This window comes from Oncorhynchus nerka, linkage group LG15, assembly GCF_034236695.1.
Source record: "Oncorhynchus nerka isolate Pitt River linkage group LG15, Oner_Uvic_2.0, whole genome shotgun sequence".
NCBI lineage: Eukaryota > Metazoa > Chordata > Actinopteri > Salmoniformes > Salmonidae > Oncorhynchus > Oncorhynchus nerka.
In genome coordinates this window covers 54,903,652-54,931,307 of record NC_088410.1, presented here as the reverse complement: position 1 = coordinate 54,931,307, position 27,656 = coordinate 54,903,652, and the positions used below count along the sequence as shown (strand labels likewise).

Sequence of the window (27,656 nt, the reverse complement as noted above, 5' to 3'; positions counted from 1 at the left end):
TATTGTATTCTAAGTCTAAACTTGGGATGTCCCCGGGGCTGTGCCTAAAAGCTCACCCATACCAGAACCCCCCCCCCCCCTACTCTCGCGTGAATGCGCACGCACTCAATTAATTGTTCATTGCTACGACTTGCTTGCTAGTTGAGATTTCTGATCACGTTAGGATGCGTTTTATTATATTTTTTTAATGTCGGTTTGATCGCGGGGAGGCACTAGTAATGTCTGCAGTTTTCGGGTTGGCTATTTGTTTCAAGTGTATTAGTCCATAAATAAATCTCTTTGACAACATTCGTCATCTCTCCTATGTCTTATTCGACTAGTAGTTGTTCTAAAATGTTTATTGCTTGCCTACATTTGACTCCCTCTATGTTTAATATAACACACATACATTAATTATTAATTTCGGTTGCCTGACGTGAAGTTTGTTCTATAGAAATTATTTGGGGGCGGGGTTTCGGCAAGACAACTGTCTTGCCTGCCGAAATTCTACCCCTACTTCTAATTTCCTTAATTTTGTCGCTAGAGTCAAATACTTTCTGTGGCACACATCAGAGTCAAATACTTTCTATAGAACAAACTTCACATCAGGATAGGCAACCGAAATGAATTATTTAATGTGTGTGTTATATTAAACATGCGCAGATAGATACTGTGTGTGGCTGTGTGTGGCTGCGTGAGAGCGAAGTCTTGCATCTTGCTCATCTCAATATATGTGGTGCTATATTTAGCTGAGTCTACCTTTAAGGTTGGGGTTATGTAAGGATTATGGTTAAGGTTAGGGTAAGGGTAGGGAAGTCCCAAGGATTCCGGATAGCACTAATCAAGGTTTAATTCAATCATGGACGAATGCGTCCAATAATGTTTCTGACTAGGTGGAATACAGTTACGAGCGGAAGTTACTTTTTCGTAGTAGTTTAGGAGAATTTACGCGGCAGGTCAGGATTATTAACATTGCAGGTTAGGAGAAGGAGGTTAAGGTTAGGAAAAGAGTTCGGGTTAGTTAAATTGCTCTCCTAATCTGCTACCAAAATACACTTCCAGTCGTAGCTGTACTCCATCTAGTCACAACCTCCAATAAATCGAGGAGAAAAACCTCAGCCCCTTGCATTTGAGATTCCCTAAAAATGTAGATACAGCTAGACCGGACATTACTTTTCCATAACAGATTATGAGAATTAACGTAATAGGCTAGGAGAATTAGGCCGGTGTAGGCCGTCATTGTAAATAAGAATTTGTTCTTAAGTGGCTTGCATAGTTAAATAAAGGTTAAATCAAATAAATAAAGTAGGAAATGGGTTAGGGAAAATGCTCTCTAACCTGTTGTCACAAAATTGTCTCTATCATACAAATTCATGAAAACAACAATTAGCTTTTTGGTTAGGCATAATGTTAGCAGTGTGGTTATGTTTATTATCAGATTTGAAGAAGATAAACTGTAGAAATTGGAGGGGTTTAGCCATAATTATTACTTTGTGGCTGTAATAACTAGTGACGATCCTCCTAACCTCCGACGACAAGTCACTTCGGCTGTAGCTGTATCAAAATGGCAGGATTTTAGCATAGAACCCACTTTGGAGGTGTCTTAATACCCATAAAACCTAGAGGTCAAACAGGGAAAAGGTTCCAATCGCTTTTCCACCATTCATTTTTTCCCATAGGGAATTTTAGAAACTCTAAATAAAGGCTGTGTTTCGTGTAGGCTTACCCTGACGAGACGTTTTGATAACCATGTAAAATTCTCTCAGACAATGTGACTTTTATCAATATATTTGGCTTTATTTACTCTCAGATTCTAAAATGCTAATTAGCATCAAAGTAGACATCATGCAAGACTACAAATCCCTGCAAGCTCCTGAACATCATCTCTATCTGACACCTTTGCTAACAGGTAATGTGTCAATTTAAAACTTGCACAAGACAGTTCACAGAATTGTCCATTTAAAGATATGTAGCCAATTTATTTATTACATAATTTAGCTAACATTAGATAGTTCATCCAGAGATTCTTACCTTTGCCTCGATTGGGCAGTCTCATCCAGATCATCCTGGCATTTGTAGTTCTTTATGACAGCCACATTAGCAGCTAATTAGCATATCATTTTTTGTGGGGTAAATACAGGCAAATATACTGATAAAAGTGACCGGGTCCGAGAGAGATTTACACAGTTCTCAAAACATCACGCCAGGGTAAGCCTACACGAAACATAGCCCTTATTTGAAGTATTTATAAAATCCCCATGGAAAAAATGAATGGTGGAAAAACAATTGGAACCATTTCTTTGTTTGACAGCTAGGTTTTATGGGTATTATGACATTCTGTGGTACTCTATTATATTGATAAGATAGTCAAGTGACCACTCTAACAATGCAAATACACCGCCTCAGATGGAAGACAGGCAGGAGGCAAGATCAGGTGGGATCATTCTAGCCAATGAGAGGGCAGATACACAACAGGCAATAGAGATAGATAGAGGACTCATCTTTGTATCTGTGCCATTATATTGTCTGTGATGCCATGGACAATCGCCATTTTAAAGTAGTCAATTTTCTTCTTCATTGGCTGATAGCTCCCAATTCATAGCAATCCCTACCCAGTCGACTACCTTTAAATGGTGGAAGCCCAAGCTTCCAAGCTTTATAGTCCAAGCTGAAACTATATCGGGGCGGCAGGGTAGCCTAGTGGTTAGAGCGTTGGACTAGTAACCGGAAGGTTGTGAGTTCAAACCCCCCAGCTGACAAGGTACAAATCTGTCGTTATGCCCCTGAACAGGCAGTTAACCCACTGTTCCCAGGCCGTCATTGAAAATAAGAATTTGTTCTTAACTGACTTGCCTGGTAAAATATATATATATATTTTTAAACTATATCCATAATGAGTCCTCTATCTATCTCTATGACAACAGGCACAAATCCAAAGTTGCCAAAATGCCATGCCACTTATTATATATTATATAGGGGTGCTGAGTTGAAGCCACCATGCCTCCATCTTGGCACTCCCCCACATTGTAAAAAAAATATTTTGGAAGCTATAGAAATGTATTTATTAATTTCTACATTCGTTTGACACATTTATTCTATTACAGATACCTTAATGTATACTTTAAAATTATAGTATGTGAGCAGAGCATAAAAATAAAAAATATCTAAAAACATTACTAATGTTGCTGTCCCCACTACAACAAGAAAATTACTTAAATACGTCTAATTTTGTCCTTAAAACATTTAACTGAATTAAATAATAAAGAAATCCATTAATTCCTATGGAATGGAGTGCCAATATGGCAGTCTCTTATTGCCCTTCATACAAAAAAATCTTCACTTCGTGGGCATATTTTCGTGGGCAGAGTAAAACCAAAGATTTTTTTTATAACTAAACCAAGATTGACTACACCCTATCGTTTCCAATGGGAAGAAAGAGTCATCGTGGGTAGAACAAGCAAGGTGATGGGCAGAGCCAAGCCCGAGCTAGCGAGATCCTATTGGCGCCTTCTCGCCTGTGTCTGCATATTTCCGTTGGGGAACGCCTCCTGTGAAGTGCGCCTGTGCAATAACTCAAAATAAGCTTTTGCACTCTTAAACAACGCGATTTTTAAAACTTTTACAAAGGGTAAAGTCTACTAAACTTTAATTCACTATGTCCATAACATATTCTAGTTTTGGGAGCACTGTGTTGACGTTAAATGATTAATCGATGAGAACATTTGCAGAATGTCGAACAAAATCAATCTCGTTCCATCTTCTCCCACTCCCGGCAAGTGGGCTTCTCACTGTCATATTTGGTAATGAGTAGAAACGACAAGCGGATGCTTCACATTTATATATCCGGTGAAATATCTGTCTCATTGTTCTATCTGTGGTAAAACCTCTCGCTTCGTCTCTTCCTCTCTATTTTTATGGAATCCCCCGCATTTTCTTTGAAAGTGGCTACGTAGCTGCGTCGACATCAATCGCATGTCATGCGTTAGTACTTGCGCCTAAAACTGAAGGAGGAAATTATTTATTTAAAAACTGACGCAAGGGCGCTAAATCTAAAACAAACTGAATAAAATATGAAAATTTATGCAGCTGCACAATCAGAAGTTTGTGACACACGCACGAAAGGTTCGAATGTACATTTAATAAAAAAATAAAAAAATATTTATATTATCCGCTAACAAGAAATGATGGGTAGCTAGCTAGCTAACGTTAGCTTTAGACCTAGCTAGCTAGCTACGCAGTTATTTGCAGTGGGGAATATCTGACAAGCTAGCTAACATTATGATTGGTAGCTAGTTAGCTACGACAATGCATCAGCTGACATGATTCTAGTGTTAGCCTGTGTATGTTGGAAGAATGTTTAGATTGTGTAATTCAAGTCTTATGTCATTTGAACTGCTTGCCTGATGTGATTAACGTTGTAGCTACAGTATTTGTTAGGCCTTTTTTTCGCCGACGACTAGATGCCTACATTTAGCCAACTGGCTAACGTTAGCTAGCTAACGACGTTGAGTGACTGCAGTTGTGCCAGTAAGCAGCGCGAGTTAGGCCGCAGCATCCTCGGCACCTCATTGTCAGGGTACCCATGGTAGGCTCTGTTTTCTTGCAGAATGGCGCCTCGCGTACAGCTTGAGAAAGCAGCCTGGCGCTGGGTCGAGTCGGTGAGACCAGAGGACATACAACGGGAACATATTGAGATAGCTTACCGAATCTGTGTACCGGCGTGCAAGAGGGGAGCATGCAGGTAAATGTGCAAGTTTAGCTACTTATTTTTTTTCCCCTAGCTAATTTCTTCAATTCCCAATGTCTAAACGTGTCCTTTATGTCATATTAAACTGCTATAATGTTGCGAGAACATTAAGGGTTAATTGATTGTGTTTCACAACTACCTTTTGTCTGCTATTTTGTAGTTAACTAGTCGGTTGAATATCATGTGTATACATAGGCTACACAATGAGATTCCATCTATGGAAAGACAGGCGAATCACTTGTCATGACATGTTTTCATTTCCTGTAGTATTTTGATATTCACATTACTGAATGGTATAGACAATTCCTTGGTAACGGAATTACGCTGATACTTATTATTTTTCTTTACTTTAAAATGTATACCAAACAAAAACCATTGATTTCAAGTTTAACAAACCATAGAACTCTATGCACAAAAGGGCTACTTGCCATGGAACAGTCAAAATCATGTTTCATGAAATTGAATGAAATTTGGACAAAAACAGTTAGAAATATAATGACCAAAGTATAAAAAATGTCATTTGTAACGTTACCCTACTGGTCCCCTCCCCCATGTCAAACACTTGTATTCAGGAGGCTGGAATATTTAAGAGGATAAAGTGACTCCCTAATGCTAATTTTAATACACCAATGGTAACATGATATTCTCTTACCTAATTTAAATAAGTACCCCCTTGTAACCAACATAGGAGAAGGTGTTTGCAGAGGGGTGTGGGGTTTATATAGCTACTCTACTGGTGCCAAAATTTGACTATAGGTTGTCAGCAAATATAATTAAAGGTTTACACTTCGTCTATGGCAAAGATACTTGTTTACCCTTTCATCTGTGTCTGGTGTTTGCTAGCTAGCTTGGTCTTCAGCTAGCATGGAACAAAAGGGGGGGGGGTCGTTCCAAACTCTGACACGACACGGTTATCATGTCAAGTGCATCACGAGACAAATGTTGACATCATTAACCAGGTTTCCATCTGACCTTTTTACATGAGTAAAGTGGATGTTGGATAAAAAATGTAACCATTAATGACAGGCCTGATGGAAACAAGACAATTAAGCAAAAAATGTCGGTGTAAATGCTTTTCTGTGCAATTATTGATATAACATCATACCGAAGTAAACGTTGTCACATATTGACATGTTGTGTGGTCCTCCCACTATGACTCATCGGGAAAGCATGCAGTTTATTAGGCTAGAGATTAAATATGAACTTCACAGGGTGTTGAAAATGCAAGGCGATGAGCTTGATGCTCCTTTCCAATAAATATCAAGGGTCTTATTCTGGTGACATGATCATCGGTGCTCGGCTGCAGTTTGACAAATAAAAATAATAGTGATGCACCGATATGACATGTTTGGCCAATATGATATCCAATATTTTCCTTGCCAAAAAACCTGATACCAATATATCAAATTTTAGCAGCCCTTTGAGCATTCTAGTACAGTTAAATAGTTACCACATGGACGCAGCGGTCTAAGGCACTGCATTTCAGTGCTAGAGGTGTCACTACAGTCCCTGGTTTGAATCCAGGCTGTATCACAGATTTCAAATCTAGTTGATGTCATAACTCAGGAGGATGTCTTCTCTCGAATGAGCCATTGATCATATAGCCATTGAATATATTTTTTGCAATATTCCTACCACGAGAAATATGTAATTTATCCGAGGGTCTAGCACATTTTTCCTATTTGTCTGCCTCTTTAGTCCAGGGTGTATTGCATGGTGCCGTTGCCAGAGATGATATTATAGAAAGGAGATAGGAATCCAATGAATGAATGAAGGAACTTTTAACGCCCCACCCAGAAGACTGTCTCCCAATTGCGTTCAAGTTAATAATGTGTGAAAGAAGTTGTTGTTAGGCTATTGACGTCTCTCCCTCTGACTTTGCTTATACAGGAGGAATTGCAAGGGGAACCCAAATTGCCTTGTCGGTATTGGGGAACATGCCTGGTTGGGAGAGATTGACGAGAACACCTTCCACAACATTGACGATCCTAACTCGGAGCGCCGGGACAAGGTAGGCATACTTCCACAACATTCACAATGAACACATCTGCAAGGATGTGCTCCTGCCTGTTTGTGAATCCACATTACTTAGTTCCACTTCAAGTTAAAATATCTGCCTTTTGATCTGCAGTGATGTGGAAACACTGGATGATTAAGAGACAAGTTTGTTTGTACTTGTCCATCGCTTTCTTTCTCCCTCTTAGAACACGTTTGTGGGTCTGACAAACCTGGGCGCCACATGTTACGTCAACACCTTTCTGCAGGTGTGGTTCCACAACCTGGAGCTGCGTAGGACCCTGTACCTGTGTCAGAACGCCAGGGCAGAGGAGCACAACATGGACTCAGGTGTGCAAGCCCTCAGAGATCAGGCCAACTGTATAGGTGACCTCAGGTAAACCAAATTGTAGAGCTGAAACACAATTTTCCCTTTCTCAGACTACGAGCCTCGCAGCATATGTGAACACCTGCAGTACCTGTTTGCACTGCTACAGAACAGCAACAGAAGGTACATAGACCCCTCAGGGCTGGTCAAGGCTCTGGGGCTGGACACAGGACAACAGCAGGTAGAGCCCAATTATCTTAAAAATATATATATATATATTTTTTATACGTGTACAGGAAAGTCTGTGTGAAGAGTTCACAATGTTTGGAAGAAGCTTATTTGTTTTGATAGTGGCTATAGGAGGAAAACAAATAATAAAATGTTAAAGTTGAAACTGTGTTTTTATTTGACTCTTTCTTTCTCCTGCCCATCTTCTTTCCTTTCGCTTTCAGGACGCTCAAGAGTTTTCCAAGCTCTTCCTCTCGCTATTGGAGGACACCTTATCCAAACAGAAGAACCCAAACCTGCATAATGTCATCCAGCAGCAGTTCTGTGGCCAGATGTCTTACGTCACTGTGTAAGCCAGGACTACATTCAGCCGTCAACTTTAATCAGACTTAAATAACATTCTAACAACCTAGTTGTAGTTTTATTTGTTAGAATTTGGAATCTTCAGGTTGCCATGAGAGATGTCCTTGTACTTTCTTGCTTTATTGCTGGGTTTTATAAAGTCAAGCGTCTGACTATTTTGTACTTTGATATCAGTGGTGGTGCCAGTCAGAAATGCAACAGGATTTAACAGTCTTTTATTAGCATCATAAAGGCAGTTGGAAAAGTGCTGTGTCAGGTTAACTGGACAGTCCATGTCAGACCGGACACTAGGGTTTTTAACTAGAGGTTCTGGCTTTGTGGCTGCAAAGGTTATCCTTTTATCCGGGTCACGCTTTTGCCATGTATGATTTTTGGATCAAGATCAAAACGTAATTGCACTACCTTGTTTTTTTGTTGTCTAAGTCAATCCAGACTTCTACACAACACCGATACATTTCAACCCTCTGCAAAAAATAACAGGTGCAGACTTTGCACCGGTACGGACACTGAGTAAACCTGTCCCTGAGTGTTTCTCTGTCTGGCTTTACAACACAGGTGTAACCAGTGTGGTCGTGCTTCTCCTCTGCCGTCCCGATTCTACGAACTTGAGCTCAACATCCAGGGCCATAAGAACCTTACAGAATGTGTTACAGAGTTCCTCAAGGTAACCATGCATTATGACATCAGTTCCCCAAGGTAACAATGAAGCCATAAGACTGCTAAATAGTTAACAAAATGTCTACACATATTATCTGAGTTGACCCTTGGATTACATTTATTTTTGAACGGTCTCTATGCACACTCACAGGACTCTACACACTCATGCACACTGACACTTCACACTCATGCACACTGACACTTCACACTCATGCACACTGACACTTCAACACACACACACTCCATTTGCTCGCACACACATTTATACTGACTCCAGATACACAGTCGCATACAATCATCATATACGCTGTTGCTACTTTGTTTATCAAATATCCTGATGCCTAGTCACCTTTCCCCTATACATATCTACTTCTATCGCTCCAGTATCCCTGCACATTGTAAATATGGTATTGGAACTCACCCTGTATATAGCTTACTCACTAGTCATGTCTTTTTATGTCTTATTTTTATTTGTGTTTTTGTTCTACTGTGTTATTTTTAGTACTACATTTATATTGATTACTGCATTGCTGGGTTTAGAACTTGCAAGAAAGGCTTTTCACTGTGCACGTGACATTGAAACTTGAAACATTGTATAATGACATCAGTGTTCCCCAAGTTATTAATGCATTTTGACATCAGCGTTATATCCCCTGGTAATAGCGGAGCTACATAAAGATGGGGCCCGGTTATAGGCCAAGGGCCACCAACCAAAAATGTGTTGTTCCGTGACCCAGAAAACGGAATTGCAAAATTTCAGCTACACCATGTAGATAAATGTTATGAACATGAATACTGTGCGATTCAAAACATGTCAAATTTGCCCATTATTATTTAATCAAAGTTATGATATATATACCAGTCAAAGGTTAGGACACACCTACTCATTTTGACTATTTTCTACATTGTAGAATAGTAGTGAAGACATCAAAACTATGAAATAACACATATGGAATCATGTAGTAACCAAAAAAGTGTTAAACAAATCAAAATATATTTGAGATTCTTCAAAGTCGCCACCCTTTGCCTTGATGACAGCTTTGCACAGTCTTGGCATTCTCTCAACCAGCTTCACCTGGAATGCTTTTCCAACAGTCTTGAAGGAGTTCCCACATATGCTGAGCACTTGTTGGCTGCTTTTCCTTCACTCTGCGGTCCAACTCATCCCAAAGCATTTCAATTGGGTTGAGGTTGAGTGATTGTGGAGGCCAGGTCATCCGATGCAGCACTCCATCACTCTCCTTCTTGGTCAAATAGTTCTTACACAGCCTGGAGGTGTGTTTTGGGTCACTGTTGAAAAACAAATGATATTCCCACTAAGCGCAAACCAGATGGGATGGTGTATCGCTGCAGAATGCTGTGGTAGCCATGCTGGTTAAATATGCCTTGAATTCTAAATAAATCATTGACAGTGTCACCAGCAAAGCACCATCCCACCATCTCCATACTTCACGGTGGGAACCACACATGCAGAGATCAGCCGTTCACCTACTCTGCGTCTCACAAAGACACTGCTGTTGGAACCAAAAATCTCAAATTTGGACTCCTCAGACCAAAGGACAGATTTCCACCGGTCTAATGTCCATTGTTTGTGTTTCTTGGCCTAAGCAAGTTTCTTCTTCTTATTGGTGCTCTTTAGTTGTGGTTTCTTTGCAGCAATTCTACCATGAAGGCCTGTCAGTCTCCTCTGAACAGTTGATGTTGAGATATGTCTGTTACTTGAACTCTGAAGCATTTATTTGGGCTACATTTATTTGGGCTGGTAACTTGAATGAACTTATCCTCTGCAGGTGAGGTAACTCTGGGTCTTCCTTTCCTGTGGTGGTCTTCATGAGAGCCATTTTCTTCATAGCGCTAGATGATTTTTGCGACTGCACTTGAAGAAAGTTCTTAAAATTTTCAGAATTGACTGACCTTCATGTCTTCAAGTATTGATGGACTCTTGTTTCTCTAGGCTTATTTGAGCTGTTCTTGTCATTAATATGGACTTGGTATTTTACCAAATAGGGATATCTTCTGTATCCCAACCCTACCTGGTCACAAAACAACTGATTGGCTCAAATGCATTAAGAAGGAAATGACATCAGCGTTTTCTAAATGTTCCGTCTCTTCTTGACACTGGTAGAAAGGCTCTATAGTTCTCAAGCCTTCCCTCCTCGCCTAGAGGCAAGGTCAGCCAGTGTAGATAAGCATTCTAGTCAGTCTGGAGATATAGTTCATTAATTTGTACCAAGGAACAGACCGTCATTGTTCTAAACTCTTGACCACATTCACCACATTATATTCAGTACTGGGATCAAGAAAGAAAATTCATACATGTACAGTAACATAATAGTATTCTGATTAGTACATATACAGTAACATAATAGTATTCTGACTCGTCAGGCCTGATTGAAATGTATACATAATTAGTCATTATAGGTGAAAATTCCCTTAACAAGATATCACAACATTTGCTAGCTCTCACGGCTCTCAAAATAAGCAAGGACCTGACAACTAAGTAAAGCGCTCTTCTGGCATCTCATAGAAATCTATTCAGCATGTTTCAACAGCATCTTACAGTTAAAAAAAAAACAAACATTTGAGTTGTTGATTTGAGTTGTTTAAAAAAAATTATCCTGTGAATTCTCTCTGCAGGAGGAGAAGTTGGATGGTGACAACCGCTACTTCTGTGAAAGCTGCCAGAGCAAACAGAACGCCGCTCGACGCATCAAACTGCACAGCCTCCCACGGGTACTCAACCTGCAGCTCATGCGTTTCGTTTTCGACAGGTCAGTTTGATTCATTCATTCCATCTGTAGTTTTGTAGTTTCTAATCTACCACTCTTCACTACCTACCCTGAGTAGTGGCCATATACTGAGGGTCAATGCAACAACTCAGTGGTGTTGCTGAATGCTGAATTTCCTCCTCTGGTTTCCAGACAAACAGGTCACAAGAAGAAGCTCAACACCTTCATCAGTTTCCCAGAACAGCTGGACATGGGCCCGTTTCTGGAGGAAAAAGGTATTGCCAGCCTCTCAGTGGCAAAACACGCTGTCCTCAATTTATACATGTGACCAAATAATTAATGATAAAGATGGATAGCGCGTCATCTTCTACGCTCGGACACGCCTACCCGTGACCTATTTCCCCCTCTTTCCTCTTGACGATTTAAACCCCTCTGGCAAAAAATTTTAGGTATCGTACATTGTAACACATTCAAGAGTACAAATACAACATTTCATGACTACGTGCATATTTGGTGATATATAAAGACTGCCTTACTTCATACATGTGACCAAATGTACTGTTTACATTCTTTAATTATTCTAGCTACGACCGGCTCATCACTTCTTCGAAAATTTCTCTCGATTTAGGTCATGGAGGCTAGCATTTGTTTATTTATTTGCCATGACACCCATACATACAAAAGCCAACTAGGATCAAATGAAGAAATGTGTTTTCCTGCTGGTAGATGGAGACCTGATTTGGAATCATATTGCAGACATTGCGATTCAAGATCAATAAATTTTGACACATTAAACCTATACAAATGAAAGGCATTACTTTGTTGTATTACAAATTATTTCCATTTGATTGATTCTCTCTTGTTTAAATGCCATTTATGGTGCAGGAGACAGACATATTTTACCTTTAAAAATGACCAGTAGATAGCTGTATTGACCTAATATGGGAAGCTGACACTCTCAGAAAGTCAGTTCAATTCACAATTGTAACCAGGAACACATTTAATTAATAAAATAGAAAACTGGAGACCGCTGCTAGAGACCACGTGTCACATGTTAATACAGTAAGAAAATACCATGACAGAGAATTGTCACTTGGCACAGTGTTATTTATAGGACACCAGCTAAACAATCAGTTATGCAGTGAAGAGCGTATTTGTTTTGTTCATTTTCTTTGATTGCCCTTAAATGTCGACCGAGAATAGCCCATGTTGCGCTACATGACTGAAGTTCTGTGAGAAAGTATTTTTGACAATGGTGTGAGGGTTGTTCCATTTGATTTAAATCACTTTTTACTGCACCCCTTTTGATTTGAATGAAACTTTCTATGCATATTTGCCCATGGTACAAATGGTATAAAAGTAACTTAGATTTTTTAAAACTTTTTAGACCCATTTTGCATACGCCACCATACCTTGAGACATCCATGTCGTCATCACTGAAAAAATAAACGATTGACATTGTCAATTTGATTATTTATTTATTTATTATTATTATTTTTTAATATTAAGTCATTTGTTTACTTTTCACATAAAGTGTTTGTGTAAAATCAGTTTTGTTTTTCATTTTTGCATATGTTACTTGGATCCTATTTTACATAATCTGAAGTGTGTTGTGCCCGCTATCGGTTGAGACACAGCATGTTCTTGAATACAGGGTGGGTGTCATGTTTTGGCTGATAAATGTACTAAAATGGGAATACAATTAAAATGTTCAACTTTCAAATGGTAACACAAAGATGGTTGGAGGTCCACACTTCAGAGATCCTGACTTGAATGGGAATATAATTTGTTTAAAATTACACTGTCAATCTGCCATAGGAAAACTATTGAAATCATAAAAATATAGATAATCGAATAGACATGACCATTTAGGTCTACATTCAATGGTGGGTGGAACGGCAGCCATCTTTGTGGTACTACTTGATTTACTAGCTAAATTGCAGTGGTCTGAAGGGTTATCTCCATTCTATCAATGATATTTCTATGATTTGAAATGACACCCATCCTGAATTCAAGAGTAGGCTGTGCCTCAACCGATGACGGGCACAACACAAACGCCTCAGATGTCAAATAAGCTACATATGTGAAAAGGTAAAACAGATTTTATGCATTTTTAGATGTAATTTTTATTGTAATTATACAATAGTTTGACAACCCTGTTCTGTAAGTTTTAAAAAAATATATCAAACTCAACCATTTATCTTTTCCAGTTATGAAGACATGGATGTCTCATGGTAGGGTGGGGTCAAAAAGTGAATGAAATCAAATGTAAAGACCCATGGTGTAAAGGCTGCAGACACATAATCCATGCTGTGGAAAGTTGGTTAGTCTGTGTGTGTGTGTGTGTGTGTGTGTGTTTGTTTTTGGGCCTCTTTGGGTGACGTCCCCAGAAGATGAGAAGTGTGTGTACGAGCTGAGTGCGGTCCTGATCCACCGCGGGGTCAGCGCCTACTCGGGTCACTACATCGCCCACGTGCGAGACGCCCGCACCAGCGACTGGTACAAGTTCAACGACGAGGAGATTGAGAAGATGGAAGGCAAAAAGCTACAGCTGGGCATCGAGGAGGACATCGGTGAGCCTCCCTGAGTCCCTGCTCCTCCCTCCCTAAGTCCATATATACCCCCTTCACCTCTCCTCCCTTTTCTTTCCCTTCACTTCCCTGAATTGTAGCAGTATTGTTTTGTAATACATATTTGTTAAAAATGGACAGTTGTTTAGTGGTAAAAGTCCTACCCTTTCCACTCTTGATCACTTTTTCTCTTATATGCATTCGCTGCTGTTCTTCTGGTCTTTCTCCAGCCGAGACGGTGAAGTCCCAGACCCGTAAGCCCAAGTGCAGTAAAGGATATCACTGCTCCAGAAATGCTTACATGCTGGTGTACAAATGCCAGAGAGAGGAGGACACAGACCCCATGGAGACCAACATTGAGGTGCCAGGTGAGGATCGAACTACTGTACTGCACCTGGTGATTACTTGTACAATACATTATGTGCAAGGTAAGAATTGAGCTAGCTAAAGGGCTGCAGTGTGTACAGACCTTTGACATACTTGATTCAAATAGTCAACAAGTCAACACCCCAGATAAAAATAGTTAAGAATAAATGTAAAATGTGGTAAAAGCTATTCTCTAGTAAGGTTATTCCCGGGTGAACTGTGTAGTTCGATATTCCCTGCTATTGTAAAATTGGCTAAATGTGCATGGTACACTACCTGTTGCTGCAGAGGCCTGGTTAGAATGTTGTGGTTGTATGACCTTTGAACCCAGCGATGGGAGCTGTGATGTCAGTGGGAGCCCTCTATCTGTGCCAGGCTTTCTGGGGAGGCTGGTGGACCGAGACAACAGGAAGTTTGAAGAGTGGTGCCTGGAAATGGCCGACATGCGCAAGCAGAGCGTCGACAAGGGCAAGGCCAAGCACGAAGAGGTGAAGGAACTCTACGAGCTTTTACCTGCGGAAGACGGTTGGTAAAAACATTACCCCAGACATGTCACAATATTGCAATATGGAAGTAGTTATATGTTCATGATGTTTAATGCCAGTGTTTTCCACTAGCGCTGGCTGTCGGCTAAACCGACTAATTTTCAGCCCACAACTTTTTCTGCTTAAATTAATTACGCTACTTTTCAATTCGCTATTCAGAAAAAAGTCAGCTGAGCCCTCTTGCAAGAATGAACGATATGCATCTTCTAGAGATCTATTGATAGGACAGGCACCTGTCAGTCACAAAGTGAGCGACACAAGGGAAAGACTGCTAGTTTGACAGTCTGCTATCTGTCCCGCCTCCCGGTACCTTTTTGCAGTGTGATTTGTGTGTGCTGTGGATGGCTCCAGTCTAATTTCTTTACACTGAGGAGGAGGGAGAATGTTGCTCCTTCATCATCTCTGTGAGTGAATTGCAAGACTACAGGGTGACCACTTTAATCGCCTATGTGCCTAAAAATAAATGTCCGAACTGAAAAAGTATGAGCAAGTGCGAGTTGTGATTTTATAGCCAAAAATACATATGGAATTGTTTTGAGATGGATATACCATGGATCTTTTAGCTATTTTGAATTGATTTGATAAAACATTGAATTTGTCCTTTACTACTATAGCATATCACATCTGTATCACATCTGGCCGTGATTGGGAGTCCCATAGGGCGGCGCACAATTGGCCCAGCGTCGTCCAGGTTTGGCCGGGGTAGGACGTCATTGTAAATAAGAATTTGCTATTAACTGACTTGCCTAGTTAAAGAAAGGCTACTTTTTTTTTAATAATTAAAAAATAAACGCATTCAATAACGCATTCAAAAAAAATAAAAATAATAATAATTAAAAAAGACAGTCCAAAAATTAATCGTAAAGAATAAGGTTTTGAAGTGTCTGTCATATTGGGGCTGCAGAGTAGCCTACTGGTTAGAGCGTTGGACTAGTAACCGAAAGGTTTCATGTTCAAATCCTCGAGCTGACAAGGTACAAATCTGTCGTTCTGCCCCTGAACAGGCAGTTAACCCACTGTTCCTAGGCCGTCATTGAAAATAAGAATTTGTTCTTAACTGACTTGCCTAGTTAAAAAGGTAAAATTAAAAATATATATTTTTAATATCTATAGATAGAAGAAAGCTAATTTTTTTACACATTTCAGCCCTTATTTTTGTTGGCACAAAATTACCTCCCTACATACTTCCATTTATTTGTATGGGTTACTTTCAGACAAGTCCTGTGACACTTGTGGGCGTTTGTAGAGCAAATCGGAGAACACCATGGTGTTCTTGAGTCACTCTTTTCCATAATGGGGTCATATTAGTTTGTAGCTCAAACGGTTCGGACGCTACAAACATTGTTGGCACATCAGCATTGCCGACTTTGTACGATTCCCGTGGCACTTGTGGGGGTTCTAGAACAAAACGCTACAGATGTTTTCATGAGAAGACCGATTTTCGGGATGTCTCATTGTCTGAAGACACACCTCTGTTACTCGGCTACCTTCCACCACAGATGCAGATGGTCAACGTAGGTGGATGCGTTGGATTGAGACTCAGCCCATGCTAAACACCTTATATCTCTAGCTTAAACTGACATTTTAATGGGGATTTTTGTATTTATATTACTTAAAATCCAACCATGCGTCAATCTAAAAGACCTTCACTTGAAAAAAGGGCAATAGTACTCTTTGTCTCTTGAGAAACCGTAGCCACTTCCTCAAAATAGTCTCAATTAGTCTAACATAACTCAAGAAATCTGTAATACATTTTGGCGGTTTTGCCGAGGAGGTCTTACATGCTTACCAGACCACTCGTGCGCATGTTGATTAAAGGGTAAACAGAGTTAATTTCTAGTAATCTCTCCTCCTTCAGGCTTCTTCGTTTTCTTCTTTGGACTTTGTATGGCGGTGGCAACCAACTTTAAGGTGCATTACCACTAACCAACTGGACTGGAGTGTGGACCTTAGTTCATCTTTCAATCACCCACGTGGGTATATGCTTCTATAAACTAATGAGGAGGCGGGACTTGCAGTGCATTAAGCTTCACAATAGAACCAAGTTCTATTTTAATGCCCGGCTACGCAGACGCTCGTGAGCAGTGTGGGTGCCATGATTGAATAACATGTATGTGTAAATGTATTTTGCGTCTCCAAGCGGTGTGGTCTGCATTTTAGTCACACACTTTTACTTGTAACGAGGATGTTTGGTGTAGTATTTCTCAAGTGAGAAAATTCACATGAAAACGACTTCTCTCATGAATGACAACAAACACTTAATTGAGGAATCCCTACTGTTGATCATCGACGAACGGGCGTAGACTTCGGCTACCAAAATGTAGTGTGCACGAACAGCCGACAAAACCCTTGCCGAAGACCAAAACAAACAAAAGTCACACAATGTCATCATAATATATGCTCAAACCGTTTTGGATGGGAAGCATGCGGACGCCTCAAGTGGTAACAAATGAGTACAAATCCACTTCGTCTTATTGTTTTCTGGCACATTCTTTTATTTTCTGTTGCGTTTCATATAGCAGCCATGTTTGATTTATTTTTCAAGATAATGTGGGCAGACTTTAGTCTCGAAGACGGGTTTAATGTTTTTACTTCGAAAACAGTCCAGATCATCTAGGCCTAGACGATTTCCGAAACGACTAACATTACACCGAATTCATACATTTTCAGTAATTTAAATTGGGGCTGGGCGATATGACGATATATATCGTGTGACGATAGAAAAACGTTTATCGTTTCATATTATGCTCTAATCGTTTATTTCGTTGTCGCAAATCACACTCTTTACAGCAATATCTTTTCGTCAATTGGACAACGTTTTGCGTGCGGTGTGGAAGGAAATTTGCAAAACAAACAAACATGGTGGAGAATGAACGTGACACGGAGCTCGTACCTAAAAGAGGGGCTACTTCGGTCACATGGACGTGGTTTGGGTATGAAAAGTCTGACACGGACCAAAAAAACGTCCTCTGGATAATATGCCGCAGGCCAGTCCTGACAACAGGCTCAAACACCACTAACCTCTTTTACCACCTACGCAAGGAACATGTGAAACAGTATGGAGAGTCTACAGAGGAGACCCAAAAAAGTACAGTCGAGTGCTCAAAACAAACCCCTGACTCAGACGTTGCAAGAAGCTTTTTCCCGCGGCACACCATATGACGAAGATGGAACGAGAACAGCTGCTGTTACAACTTAAATCTGCAAAGACATGGGCCTCAATTTACACGGTCAAGAAACGGAGGTTTCGTGAGTTGGTGCTAACACTTGACCCAAGGTACCAAATGCAAATTGAAATGTAACACGTATTATTTGTCTTTTCAACTATAGTTGGTGTTTTCCTTTTACCTTTTTAGATTGTTTACATTAATATTTAATACGTTTGTTACATGCTTAATTGAACATTTGCACAAAGGTTCTAAATAAACACATTTTTTATTTGTTGAGTATAATTTAAAATGTAATAAGAAATAGGCCTTTACGTGGTCATTTTAGATAAACTATTTATTAATTGAATTTACTGAAAATGTGCGGTATTGTGATATGTACAGTTATCGGGATATGAAATGACTTATATTGGGATAGGAGATTTTGGCCATATCGCCCTGCCCTAATTTAAATTTTAAAGTCATGACTCTCTAAACACAATACTACAACAAATGTTTCCAATCTGGAAGATAAATTTGATCAAGTATTTAATAATTTTGTTTTGTATTTCGGGTTGGAATCAAGGCTTTTGAATGTTCTGGAGGCCATCTAAATTTGTGCAAACATTTTCGTACCCAGGGGGGCAAGCTACCCGGGTACACTTGCGAGATCTTACACTTGCAGTGTACATTCGAATCCCCCATGGGGTGCAGAAAAACTAGTTGAAATGTGGACTCGCATTTATTGCTGTATTGTGTTGAGGAGAAAAGTGCAATCATCACATTGAAAATGAAGATTAGGGGCTCAATTCAATCCAACCCCCATTGCGGTATTACGCAGTCGCTCTTTTTCCAATGTTCAAATTAACTCACAAATTAGTCTTGGGTACTGTATTAAAAACCTACAACTACCAGGTATTTTTTCACTTTTAGAAGTGTGTCGGTTTGGGCTAAAATACTGTAAATAAAGGCTCAAAAGTAAAGAATTCTGGCCCATGTGAGATTAGAACACACAACCATTGAATTATGAGCCAACTGTTTTAGCAGACAGCGCCACCAAGCAGTAAATATGAGTTGGCTCTGTGCAGGCCAGTGCAGTTCTTCCACACCAATCTCGACAAACCATTTCTGTATGGATCTCGCTTTGTGCACGGGGTCATTGTCATGCTGAAACAGGAAAAGGCCTTCCTCAAACTGTTGCCACAGTTGGAAGCACAGAATGTCATTTTATGCTGTAACGTTAAGATTTCCCTTCACTGGAACTAAGGGGCCTAACCTGAGCCATGAAAAACAGCCCCAGACCATTATTCCTCCACCAAACTTTAAAGTTGGCACAATGCATTGGGGCAGGTATCATTCTCCTGGCACCTGCCAAACCCAGATTCGTCTTTCGGACTGCCAGATGGTGAAGCGTGATTCATCACCCAAGAGAATGTGTTTCCACTGCTCCAGGGTCCAATGGCAACGAGATTTACACCACTCCAGCTGAAGCTTGGCATTGTGCACGGTCATTTTAGGCTTGTGTGCTGCTCGGCCATGGAAACCCATTTCATGAAGCTCCCGACGAACAGTTCTTGTGCTGACGTTGCTTCCAGAGGCAGTTTGGAACTCGGTAGTAAGTGTTGCAACCGAGGACAGACTATTTTTACGCGCTTCAGCACTCAGTGGTTCTGTTCTATGAGCTTGCATGGTCTACCACGTCACGGCTATGCCGTTGTTGCTCCTAGACGTTTCCACCGTTTTTAACGGTTTGAGCTACAGACAAGTGGTTTGCTTAATAGTGAAAGTGCAACCACGGACACGAAGCCATGCGTTTGTTTCTGTGGCAGAGGCTGTGTGGTACAGCTACGCCTAATCAGACTTGCCTGTGCTAATGGTTCTCACAGGTGAAGTAAAATGATACAAATGACTTTGCTTGTGATGCGCGCCCCTCAAATGATACTGTAACAGCCTGAGTGAACTGGACACGAAACAACGATCCAGATGTAAAACGTGCCTGTAATTCAATGTATTATCTTTCCTGTGCTGGTGCTCCCAAGTCAAAATTCCATGTGCATTCCACAGGTCATGTTTTATAAGTGAGTGTTAAACTAATTTATCACGATTAGGAAAGGTTTGTTCTCGGCACACCAGTTGGGGGAAGCTACTCTGAAAATATAGTTTACCAATTACTTTACACTGTAACAAGTTAAGCTACCCCTTAAGAAACATATAGTTTACTTAATAAAGTTACTTTTAAAAAGTAGTTTACTATATCCAAACTGCTTCGGATTTTTTTTTAAATCAGACTACACATGGCAAGGACAGGGTTCATATGTTTACAGAATGTAAAATTGTTTCAAGTGAGAATTCGGTAGGTCTGATGAAAAAAATAAAGGAAATTCTTGCCTACTTCGCCCATCTTTTGTTTTAGCAGAAAAGTAGTGTAGTTCCAGTAGTTAACTACTTTTTTTTGCCATGTAGCTAACTACTGAAAACACTACCTAGATTTGACTTTAGTTCAACTAACACCAAGCTACTGCAACATGTAGTTAAATTACTAGTTGTACTACATGTAGTTCACTACTCCAGCACTCCACTGCAGTAGGCTTATCAATATGAATGCTAGTTTTAATTTAAATTACATTTTTTGCATGTTATCAAGTAGCCAGCATGTTGCTGGTATGTTCACTATTGAAGGTTTACTTTTGTAAATCACTTTCCCTGAAATAAATAAGCTCAGTGAGTGGATTGACGAGCTCTTCTTTTTGCTCTTCAACCTGCACAGCTCCCGTGTGCAGTGCATCAACGTATGTACTTCTTGAGAATGAGAAGTTGTGACATGCAGGGAGCGTGGTGGGCCTTTGACGACCAATCATATCGCTCAAATACAAATAACATGACTTTTCCGTGTATTGTCTTCAATGGTTTTCAATGGCAGACTGTGACTGATCAGTACATGTCGCAAAAACCGCATTATAAACCGGGTGGTTTGAGCCCTGAATACTGATTGGCTGACAGCCATGGTATACCTTGGGTAATGACAAAACATTTATTTTTCTGCTCTAATGATGTTGGTAAACAGTTGATTATAGCAATAAGGCACCTCGGGGGTTTGTGAAATATGGCCAATATACCACGGCTAAGGGCTGTGTCCTGCCTAAGAATAGCCCTTAGCCATGGTATGTTAGCCATATACCACACTTCCTCTGGCCTTATTGCTTAAGTAACATCTGCTAAATATGTTGTGCATGTGACCAAATTTTTATTTGATGTCAAACTGGAACGCAAAATGCGTTGAGAAGTTACTGGTCCGGTCGGGCCAGTGAATGACGAAATCCACCAGCCTAACATGTTTTTACTGGCCCTGGGCCTGCGGCCCGTTGTTAATGTCGGACCCTGCATGTTGCTGTTTTTTTTCTTCCAGGCCAAGAGTATGAGTTTGTGCCTCTGGAGTGGCTGAAGAAATGGCTGGATGACTCGACGGTCACCAAAGAAATCGACAACGGCAACTTCCTGTGTTCTCACGGTAAACTTCACCCAGACAAGGTGGGGGAGGCCAAGAGGATCTCCGTCAAAGCTGCAGAGCTTCTCTTCGACAAATATGGAGGAGGACCCAGGCTAGATGGTAAGAGCCATTGCAATGGCTGACGTGCAGTGGATATTCTCAGCTCCTCTCTGCAACCTCTGACCTCTTCTGTGTGACCCTGTGTGTCCAGGCTCAACTCTCTGTGAGGAATGTGTGGGGCAGAGATGCAGGGTGCTGCGGCTAAAGAACCAGCTGGCCGAGGATTACAAAGAAGTCACCAACCTTGTCAAGTGCCCGCCCAAAAGGTAACCGCTGACTCCCTCAGATTCATGGCAACATTTTGTGTCCGTAAAACAGTTGGTCAAAATAACCATAACTTTGTAAGTAAGCGGAATGCACTTATTTAAAAAAAATAATAGTAATACAGTTTTAATACTGCATTTAGTAATTGTATCCTGTGCAAGTGTGTGTTCTTACGTCTCACCCCTGTCCGACAGTGATGAGGGGTACTGGGCGGGCAAGACGTCTCTGCGGAGCTGGAGACAGTTGGCCTTGGAGCAGCTGGAGGAGGATGAGGAGGAGACCAAACACAGCAACGGCAAAACCAATGGAGAGGGACCAGAGATCACTGCTACTAAAGGTACACAAACCAGCAGAGATCTCTACTCCACCTTCAGTCATCGTGATAACTGGTCGTTTTCCAAGTTGTACGATTTGTGAACTCCACTATTATCATTAGTCAGGTGAGAAATAACATGCATTCCCCTCTTTGTGCAGAGATCATGAGGATTATTGCTGTCTGATTCTTGTCTTTATCAAAACATTGCTCACTGTTTGACTATTGCTGTCTCTTTCCAGAGTACGGCCCGGAGAACCTGGACGGAGACGAGGAGGAAATGAAGACCTTCAACGAGGACATCCTCTGTCGGCATGGTGGTCTGAGTATCCTGGAGAGCGAGCGGCGGCTGGTGACTGAGGAGGTGTGGTCCAAACTGAGGGTGTACTTCCCCAAAGCCCCCCAGTTCACCCAGCTACAGGAGCCCTGTCAGCAGTGCTTGGTAAGAAGGGACTGACGGACGGATGTGGTGGGAGGGATTAGAGATACTGTAAAATAAAATGTCTCTCTCTACTTGTCTTCTAGCCTTGTTAAGAAAAAAAAACAATGATTAATGGGCGGCAGATAGCCTAGCGGTTAAGAGCATTGTCACTAACTGTAAGTTTGCTGGTTAGAGCCGTCTAGGCGGAAATTCAGATGTGCCCTTGAGCAAGGCACTTAACCATAATTACTCCTAAGTCACTCTGGATAACAGTGTCTGCTAAATGACTAAAATGTAAATGTGTTAACTGTGTGATACCCCTGTGTTTTCTTGTAGAGGCTGGAGCGAGAGGGGAAGGAGAATGAGGCTCTGAACAGGATGATGGCGTCGGAACAGAAGAGCTCCTTACTCAACCTCTTCCAGGAGAAGAACAGGCCCACACTCACCAAGTGGCCACAGGTAATAACAGTAGGTAGTACATGGCTAATAACAGGTAATAACTGCTAGTACACTGGCTAACGACTGCTGGGACGCTGGTAATAAAATGGCTAACGACTGCTGGGGCGCTGGTAATAAAATGGCTAACAACTGCTGGGGCGCTGGTAATAAAATGGCTAACAACTGCTGGGGCGCTGGTAATAAAATGGCTAATGACTGCTGGGACGCTGGTAATAAAATGGCTAACGACTGCTGGGGCGCTGGTAATAAAATGGCTAACAACTGCTGGGGCGCTGGTAATAAAATGGCTAATGACTGCTGGGACGCTGGTAATAAAATGGCTAACGACTGCTGGGACGCTGGTAATAAAATGGCTAACAACTGCTGGGACCCTGGTAGTAAAACGGCTAACAATTCCTTCCTTCAATTCTTAGAGTAAATATACTATTGGATAAACTGAATATATGTTGTTGACATACTGATCAACCCCATCTTTGTTTTAGGAGACAGATATTCTCTACATAGTTCCTCTGTTCTTTGTAGACGAGTGGAGAAGGTTCATCAGGTAAGTCCTTTCCAAATCCAACAGTTTGGATGGTGAAGCAGTCCAAAAAAAGTCAAAGATGGCATGAATGTCTCTGACTGTCTTTCTGTGTCTGTCTATAGGAGGCCCACTAAGACCACCCCAGTGTCAAGCGTAGGGAACAGTTTGCTCCTATGTCCACATAGAGGCTTCATGTTCACCTTCGACTCCATGTTAAAGGGAGACGCCCAACAGTGAGTGACTTCACTGACCTCTGACCCCTCTTGACTCAAGTTGTTGTGTTTTATACAGCACTTCTTTGGTCTTTATCATCCATCCCTCCTGGTCTCATGTTGTGTGGTGTTCCCTCTGCACAGTATAGCTCTTCTCTGGCCCGACGAATGGGAGGTGATCAGCAGACACTTCCTGGTTGATCAGCCAATCTCCATCTGCCGGATCAGCGGGGCCACACCCAACGGCTCCAGTGTGGAGTACACCACCCAGCCTGGTGAGATTTGAGCCCACGTGATTTCCCCTTGACTGCGTGACTGTTGGTGATTTGATTCTTTGAGATCTGCAGAGGAACTGTTTGACGGTGTTGTGTGAGAGTTGACTGTGTATGTGTGTGTCCAGAGTTGTGTAGGGACTGCAGAGAAGGCTTCATTTTTCAGCAGCAGAGGGACATGAGAGAGTATGCACAAGCCACAGTCTACGTACGCAAGGTCATAGACGACAAGAGGGTGAGTCTCTTTCTCGCTTTCCCTTCTCCCTCTTTCTCTCTGTAGTAAATGGTTCTTGTCAGTGTAATATGTAAATGGTATGAATCTCCAGAGAAGAATACAACTCGTGTCTTCCTCTGTAGTTGAAGGATGCAGCTCCTGAGATGAATGTGAGCGGGTCGGAGGCAGAGGATGAGAGGGAGGAGCCTGTTGCTAAGGTGGATGGAGAGCGAGACCCTGATTTCAGCCAGGTAGGATACAAACCGCTCGCCTCAGTTACACTTTTTATGGCTCATAAGTCTCTTAAGAATCGAATGTTTGAGTAGTTTTGTGGAAACTCTAAGCTCTTTACCAATAATGTAAAAGTGAGAAGCCCTTTAGAGGATGATTGACATGGAATATTGCCCAATGTTGCCCTTGCTTTCTGGTCACATGACCCTCTGTCCAGTCAGAGGACGGGGCAAAGCGTCAGAAGCTGAGTGACGGCACCGTCAGTGCTGCCGCAAGTCCCACCCCCATGGCCAGTGGTGGCAAATCGGGGATCAGGAGGAGCACGAGGCACAGGAAGCTCCGGGGAGAGAAAGCACTCATCGTCTCAGCCAATCAGACGCTCAAGGAGTTGAAAATACAGGCGAGGGATTCATAATATATCCTCCTTGCCTTTGCACCACTCTGAATCCATTCATTCCTGATCCTAACTCTGGTGTGTTGTAATGGTCCTCCCTCAGATCATGCACGCCTTCTCCGTGGCCCCGTTTGATCAGAACCTGTCGATCGATGGCCGGTGTCTTACGGACGATTCTGCCACCCTCGGCAGCCTAGGAGTCATCCCAGAGAGCGTCATCTGTCTGAAGGTATGAACACTCCCCATTTTAGATTGTTGACTTTTTGTTGAACGATGCGCGGACAGATGGGTATCTAATGGGAAAGTGAACACGTCGTCACATGATTACTGGAGACGATCAGCGAATGCAGTTACTCATTCCTGAATCTGTGTTGTCTTTTTCTTTCAGGCTGATGAACCCATAGCAGATTTTGCAGCAATGGATGATGTTTATCAGGGTATGTTTATTTTTGTCTCTTTCCATAATTTGTTTTTCTCCCTTTTGTTCTTTCGTACACCCAGAAATTCCTTTTTCGCATTTGCCTATGAATAGAAAGATCCTATTTTCAAACAACTGTTTCTGTGCTCTCTTCTCAGTGTGTATGCCTGAAGAAGGATTCAAAGGTAAGGATATTTTCTGATCACTATTATGCTTAGACAATGGTCGTGACTGAGTACCCATACTTGCGTCCTAGTCCGTTTGAGTAGTATGTGGCTTTTCGAGAGTACTTTAAATGCCCGGATGTCATACTAATTTTGGCTTTGACAACAGCTGATAATCAGGTATGGGGGTGTGCTACCAAAATTCACCAATAACCCGAAACCGTAATCGCGCACAACGCATTCTCAGTATGCGAAAATAGAACGTTTTAGTATGTACATTGTTGAAAATAGTGTTTTAAATGCCTGGATGTTCTCATTTCGGCTTTTCACCTAGTAGAATTTGATGCACACTTTTCCACGATTCATTGGAAGAGGTGGGCTGCAGGTGATAGGCGGCTTATCATTGGCCCTAAGTTCATTTCAAGTAGCCAAACAACACAACTAGGCTACTTAGCAGCCATTCTTATCTTGTTCCCAATGATCAGGGCTTTAGTTTACAATGTTGCTGTCCAGTGGTTCTGAATTTGCGATTCAACAGACCCCATTTGTTTCCTTCTGTGCAATAGCCTTTTGATTTGAAACGTTTGTATGTACTAGGCTATTTTATTTCATATAATGTGTGTGTGTGTGTATATGTTACAGCACTTTGGTTTCACTAATAAATATGTTGAAATGGAACCAAATGATCTGTTTCTGTCTTCAGTCCTTTTTACAATCGGATAGATTGGCTATATGGGCTACGGTATAGGTCAAATGTGATAATCCTTCTCAGGCTGGTTATAGGTAGACTATTACACCTTATTCTATTCAGAGTTTGGAGAAATTAATCTAATTGGAAATTGGCTATTATCAGGCTGGTTAATGCGATACATATCTGTTGAATTTGGAAAAATCCACCTGCACTCGGCCCCGCCCCACCTGCTCAGCCAGTCAGGAGGCGCTACTGCGTTGCGGCGTGGCATACTTTTTACTAAACGGTATGTGCTAAATAGTATGCGATGATGAGTACATAGTATGCAGTTTAAGTATGTGTTACGCTGGTATGGGTATACAGACATGGCCAATGTTTACATTGGAGTATGTGGAGCTATGTTAAATTTGACCAGATTTATTGATTGTATGTCAATGTTGGTAAAACATGTGTATGTATCCATTTAGGGACTGGGCTTCTTGGCCACTGAAGAGAACACAAGTCGCTGCCCTCGAAGCGGACTGAAGCTGGACAACAAGAATAAAATGCTTGAAATAGTGTCCATGAATGGGGAAAAAGTGCTTTAATTTTTTTCTTTTTTAAACTGTGACTATGTTGCAAACCCTTTCTTTATCACAAAAGTAGCGGCTGGCTTTTAATATTTAAAGACGTTTATGCATTCTCTGGGACTATGTGGTCACGCTCTCTTTGCCCGGACTGTGAGTAGAAACGGGTCATTAGTTGAGTGGCATCTTCCAATATGGAGCCCAAACTTCTCTCTTCTGTCTGCTTCTGAGAGGATAGGCCCAGTCGTAGAAGGTGCCCATTTTATTTCGATTGTAGGACAAAATTTTCCTTGAATTTTACAAGAGAAATTTTTTTGTTCAATGGAAGCTTGTGGTCATATTTAAAAATGCATAATACATATTTAAAGAATGCAAATGTTAAATATTGAAAATTGTAACTGTTTGGTGGTTAAACAACCTCAACAAAGTTAACAAAATACTCCCTTGTGACATTTAGGAGAAGAAAATATGTATATTTCTTAAATGAGTAAAAAAAAAACATAGGAAATTTAGATTAGATTGTGCTGCAGTCAGAAACAGATGCAGGCCTTGGTGTGAGCTGTTCTTTTCTCTATTTCATATGGGCAATAAAGTTATGTTTTCTTCTAATTTGAATGTACAGATTCTCACACATTGTTTTGGACTTGTTTGTGCACTGTAGGAAAATACAATGGGCGGTTTCCCCGACACAGATTAAGCCTAATCCTTTGTCCTGGAAACCGCCCCTCTGACCACTGATATTGGATTAAGTAAGTATATACTCACATTTTGTAATTCATTCTCTAATATACACAGTAAACCAAGTCTGGATGTATTGTACTGCAACTACAAGAGTGGATGGTTGGTGTTTGTAGTTTTAGTACTACTATTTGCATAATTTTCACTAATTTAAATTTCTCATAAGTGAATAAACATTGAGCACAGTTGAGTTCTCCCTAAGCACTGATCTTGAAGTATTTGTTGCCAAAGAGGGTAAACTGATCCCAGATCGTGTCTTTTTAATGTAATGATTTAACAAAATGCCTTTTGGAGAATGCACAGTTTGTAGCTCGAGCAGTGGGTGTGTCAACAGAAGTGTATGGAAAGCTGATTCAAATGGCATTAAATGTGGAGAATGATAGGCTACATTTGCATCTGTTGGCAATTAAGTAGGCTATTAATTGGTATGCCATAGCAGGTTACTGTACCCTACCATTTGATACAATAAACCTATTGAAATGACGATATCACTGGAGCCATTGCAAGTCAATTTGTGCCACTTGTGTAGCCTACCTGGAGCTGGCAAATGGATTTAATAAATAGCCTATAACTCTG

General features: G+C 41.1%; 1 protein-coding gene across 3 annotated transcripts; it reads left to right on the top strand.

The window, feature by feature from the left end:
• The first annotated feature begins 3,866 nt into the window (after positions 1-3,866).
• usp48 (ubiquitin specific peptidase 48) lies at positions 3,867-27,656 on the top strand. 3 transcript variants are annotated; one of them, XM_029682754.2, is made up of 27 exons: positions 3,867-4,101; positions 4,586-4,720; positions 6,617-6,737; positions 6,931-7,072; positions 7,163-7,290; positions 7,502-7,626; positions 8,196-8,304; positions 10,935-11,068; positions 11,219-11,301; positions 13,420-13,599; positions 13,827-13,964; positions 14,338-14,487; positions 21,060-21,260; positions 21,352-21,466; positions 21,659-21,801; positions 22,020-22,219; positions 22,535-22,657; positions 23,140-23,201; positions 23,303-23,413; positions 23,537-23,667; positions 23,793-23,899; positions 24,022-24,129; positions 24,327-24,509; positions 24,607-24,732; positions 24,892-24,940; positions 25,080-25,106; positions 26,244-27,656. In XM_029682754.2, exons 2-27 carry the CDS (start codon positions 4,587-4,589, stop codon positions 26,264-26,266), a joined length of 3,153 nt encoding a protein of 1,050 aa, XP_029538614.1. In that variant the 5' UTR covers positions 3,867-4,101; position 4,586; the 3' UTR covers positions 26,267-27,656. The 3 variants fall into 3 exon arrangements, with proteins under 3 accessions (XP_029538614.1, XP_029538611.1, XP_029538613.1); XM_029682751.2 differs by having other exon boundaries at positions 3,868-4,101; positions 13,417-13,599; XM_029682753.2 differs by lacking the exon at positions 3,867-4,101 and adding an exon at positions 4,218-4,506 and having other exon boundaries at positions 13,417-13,599.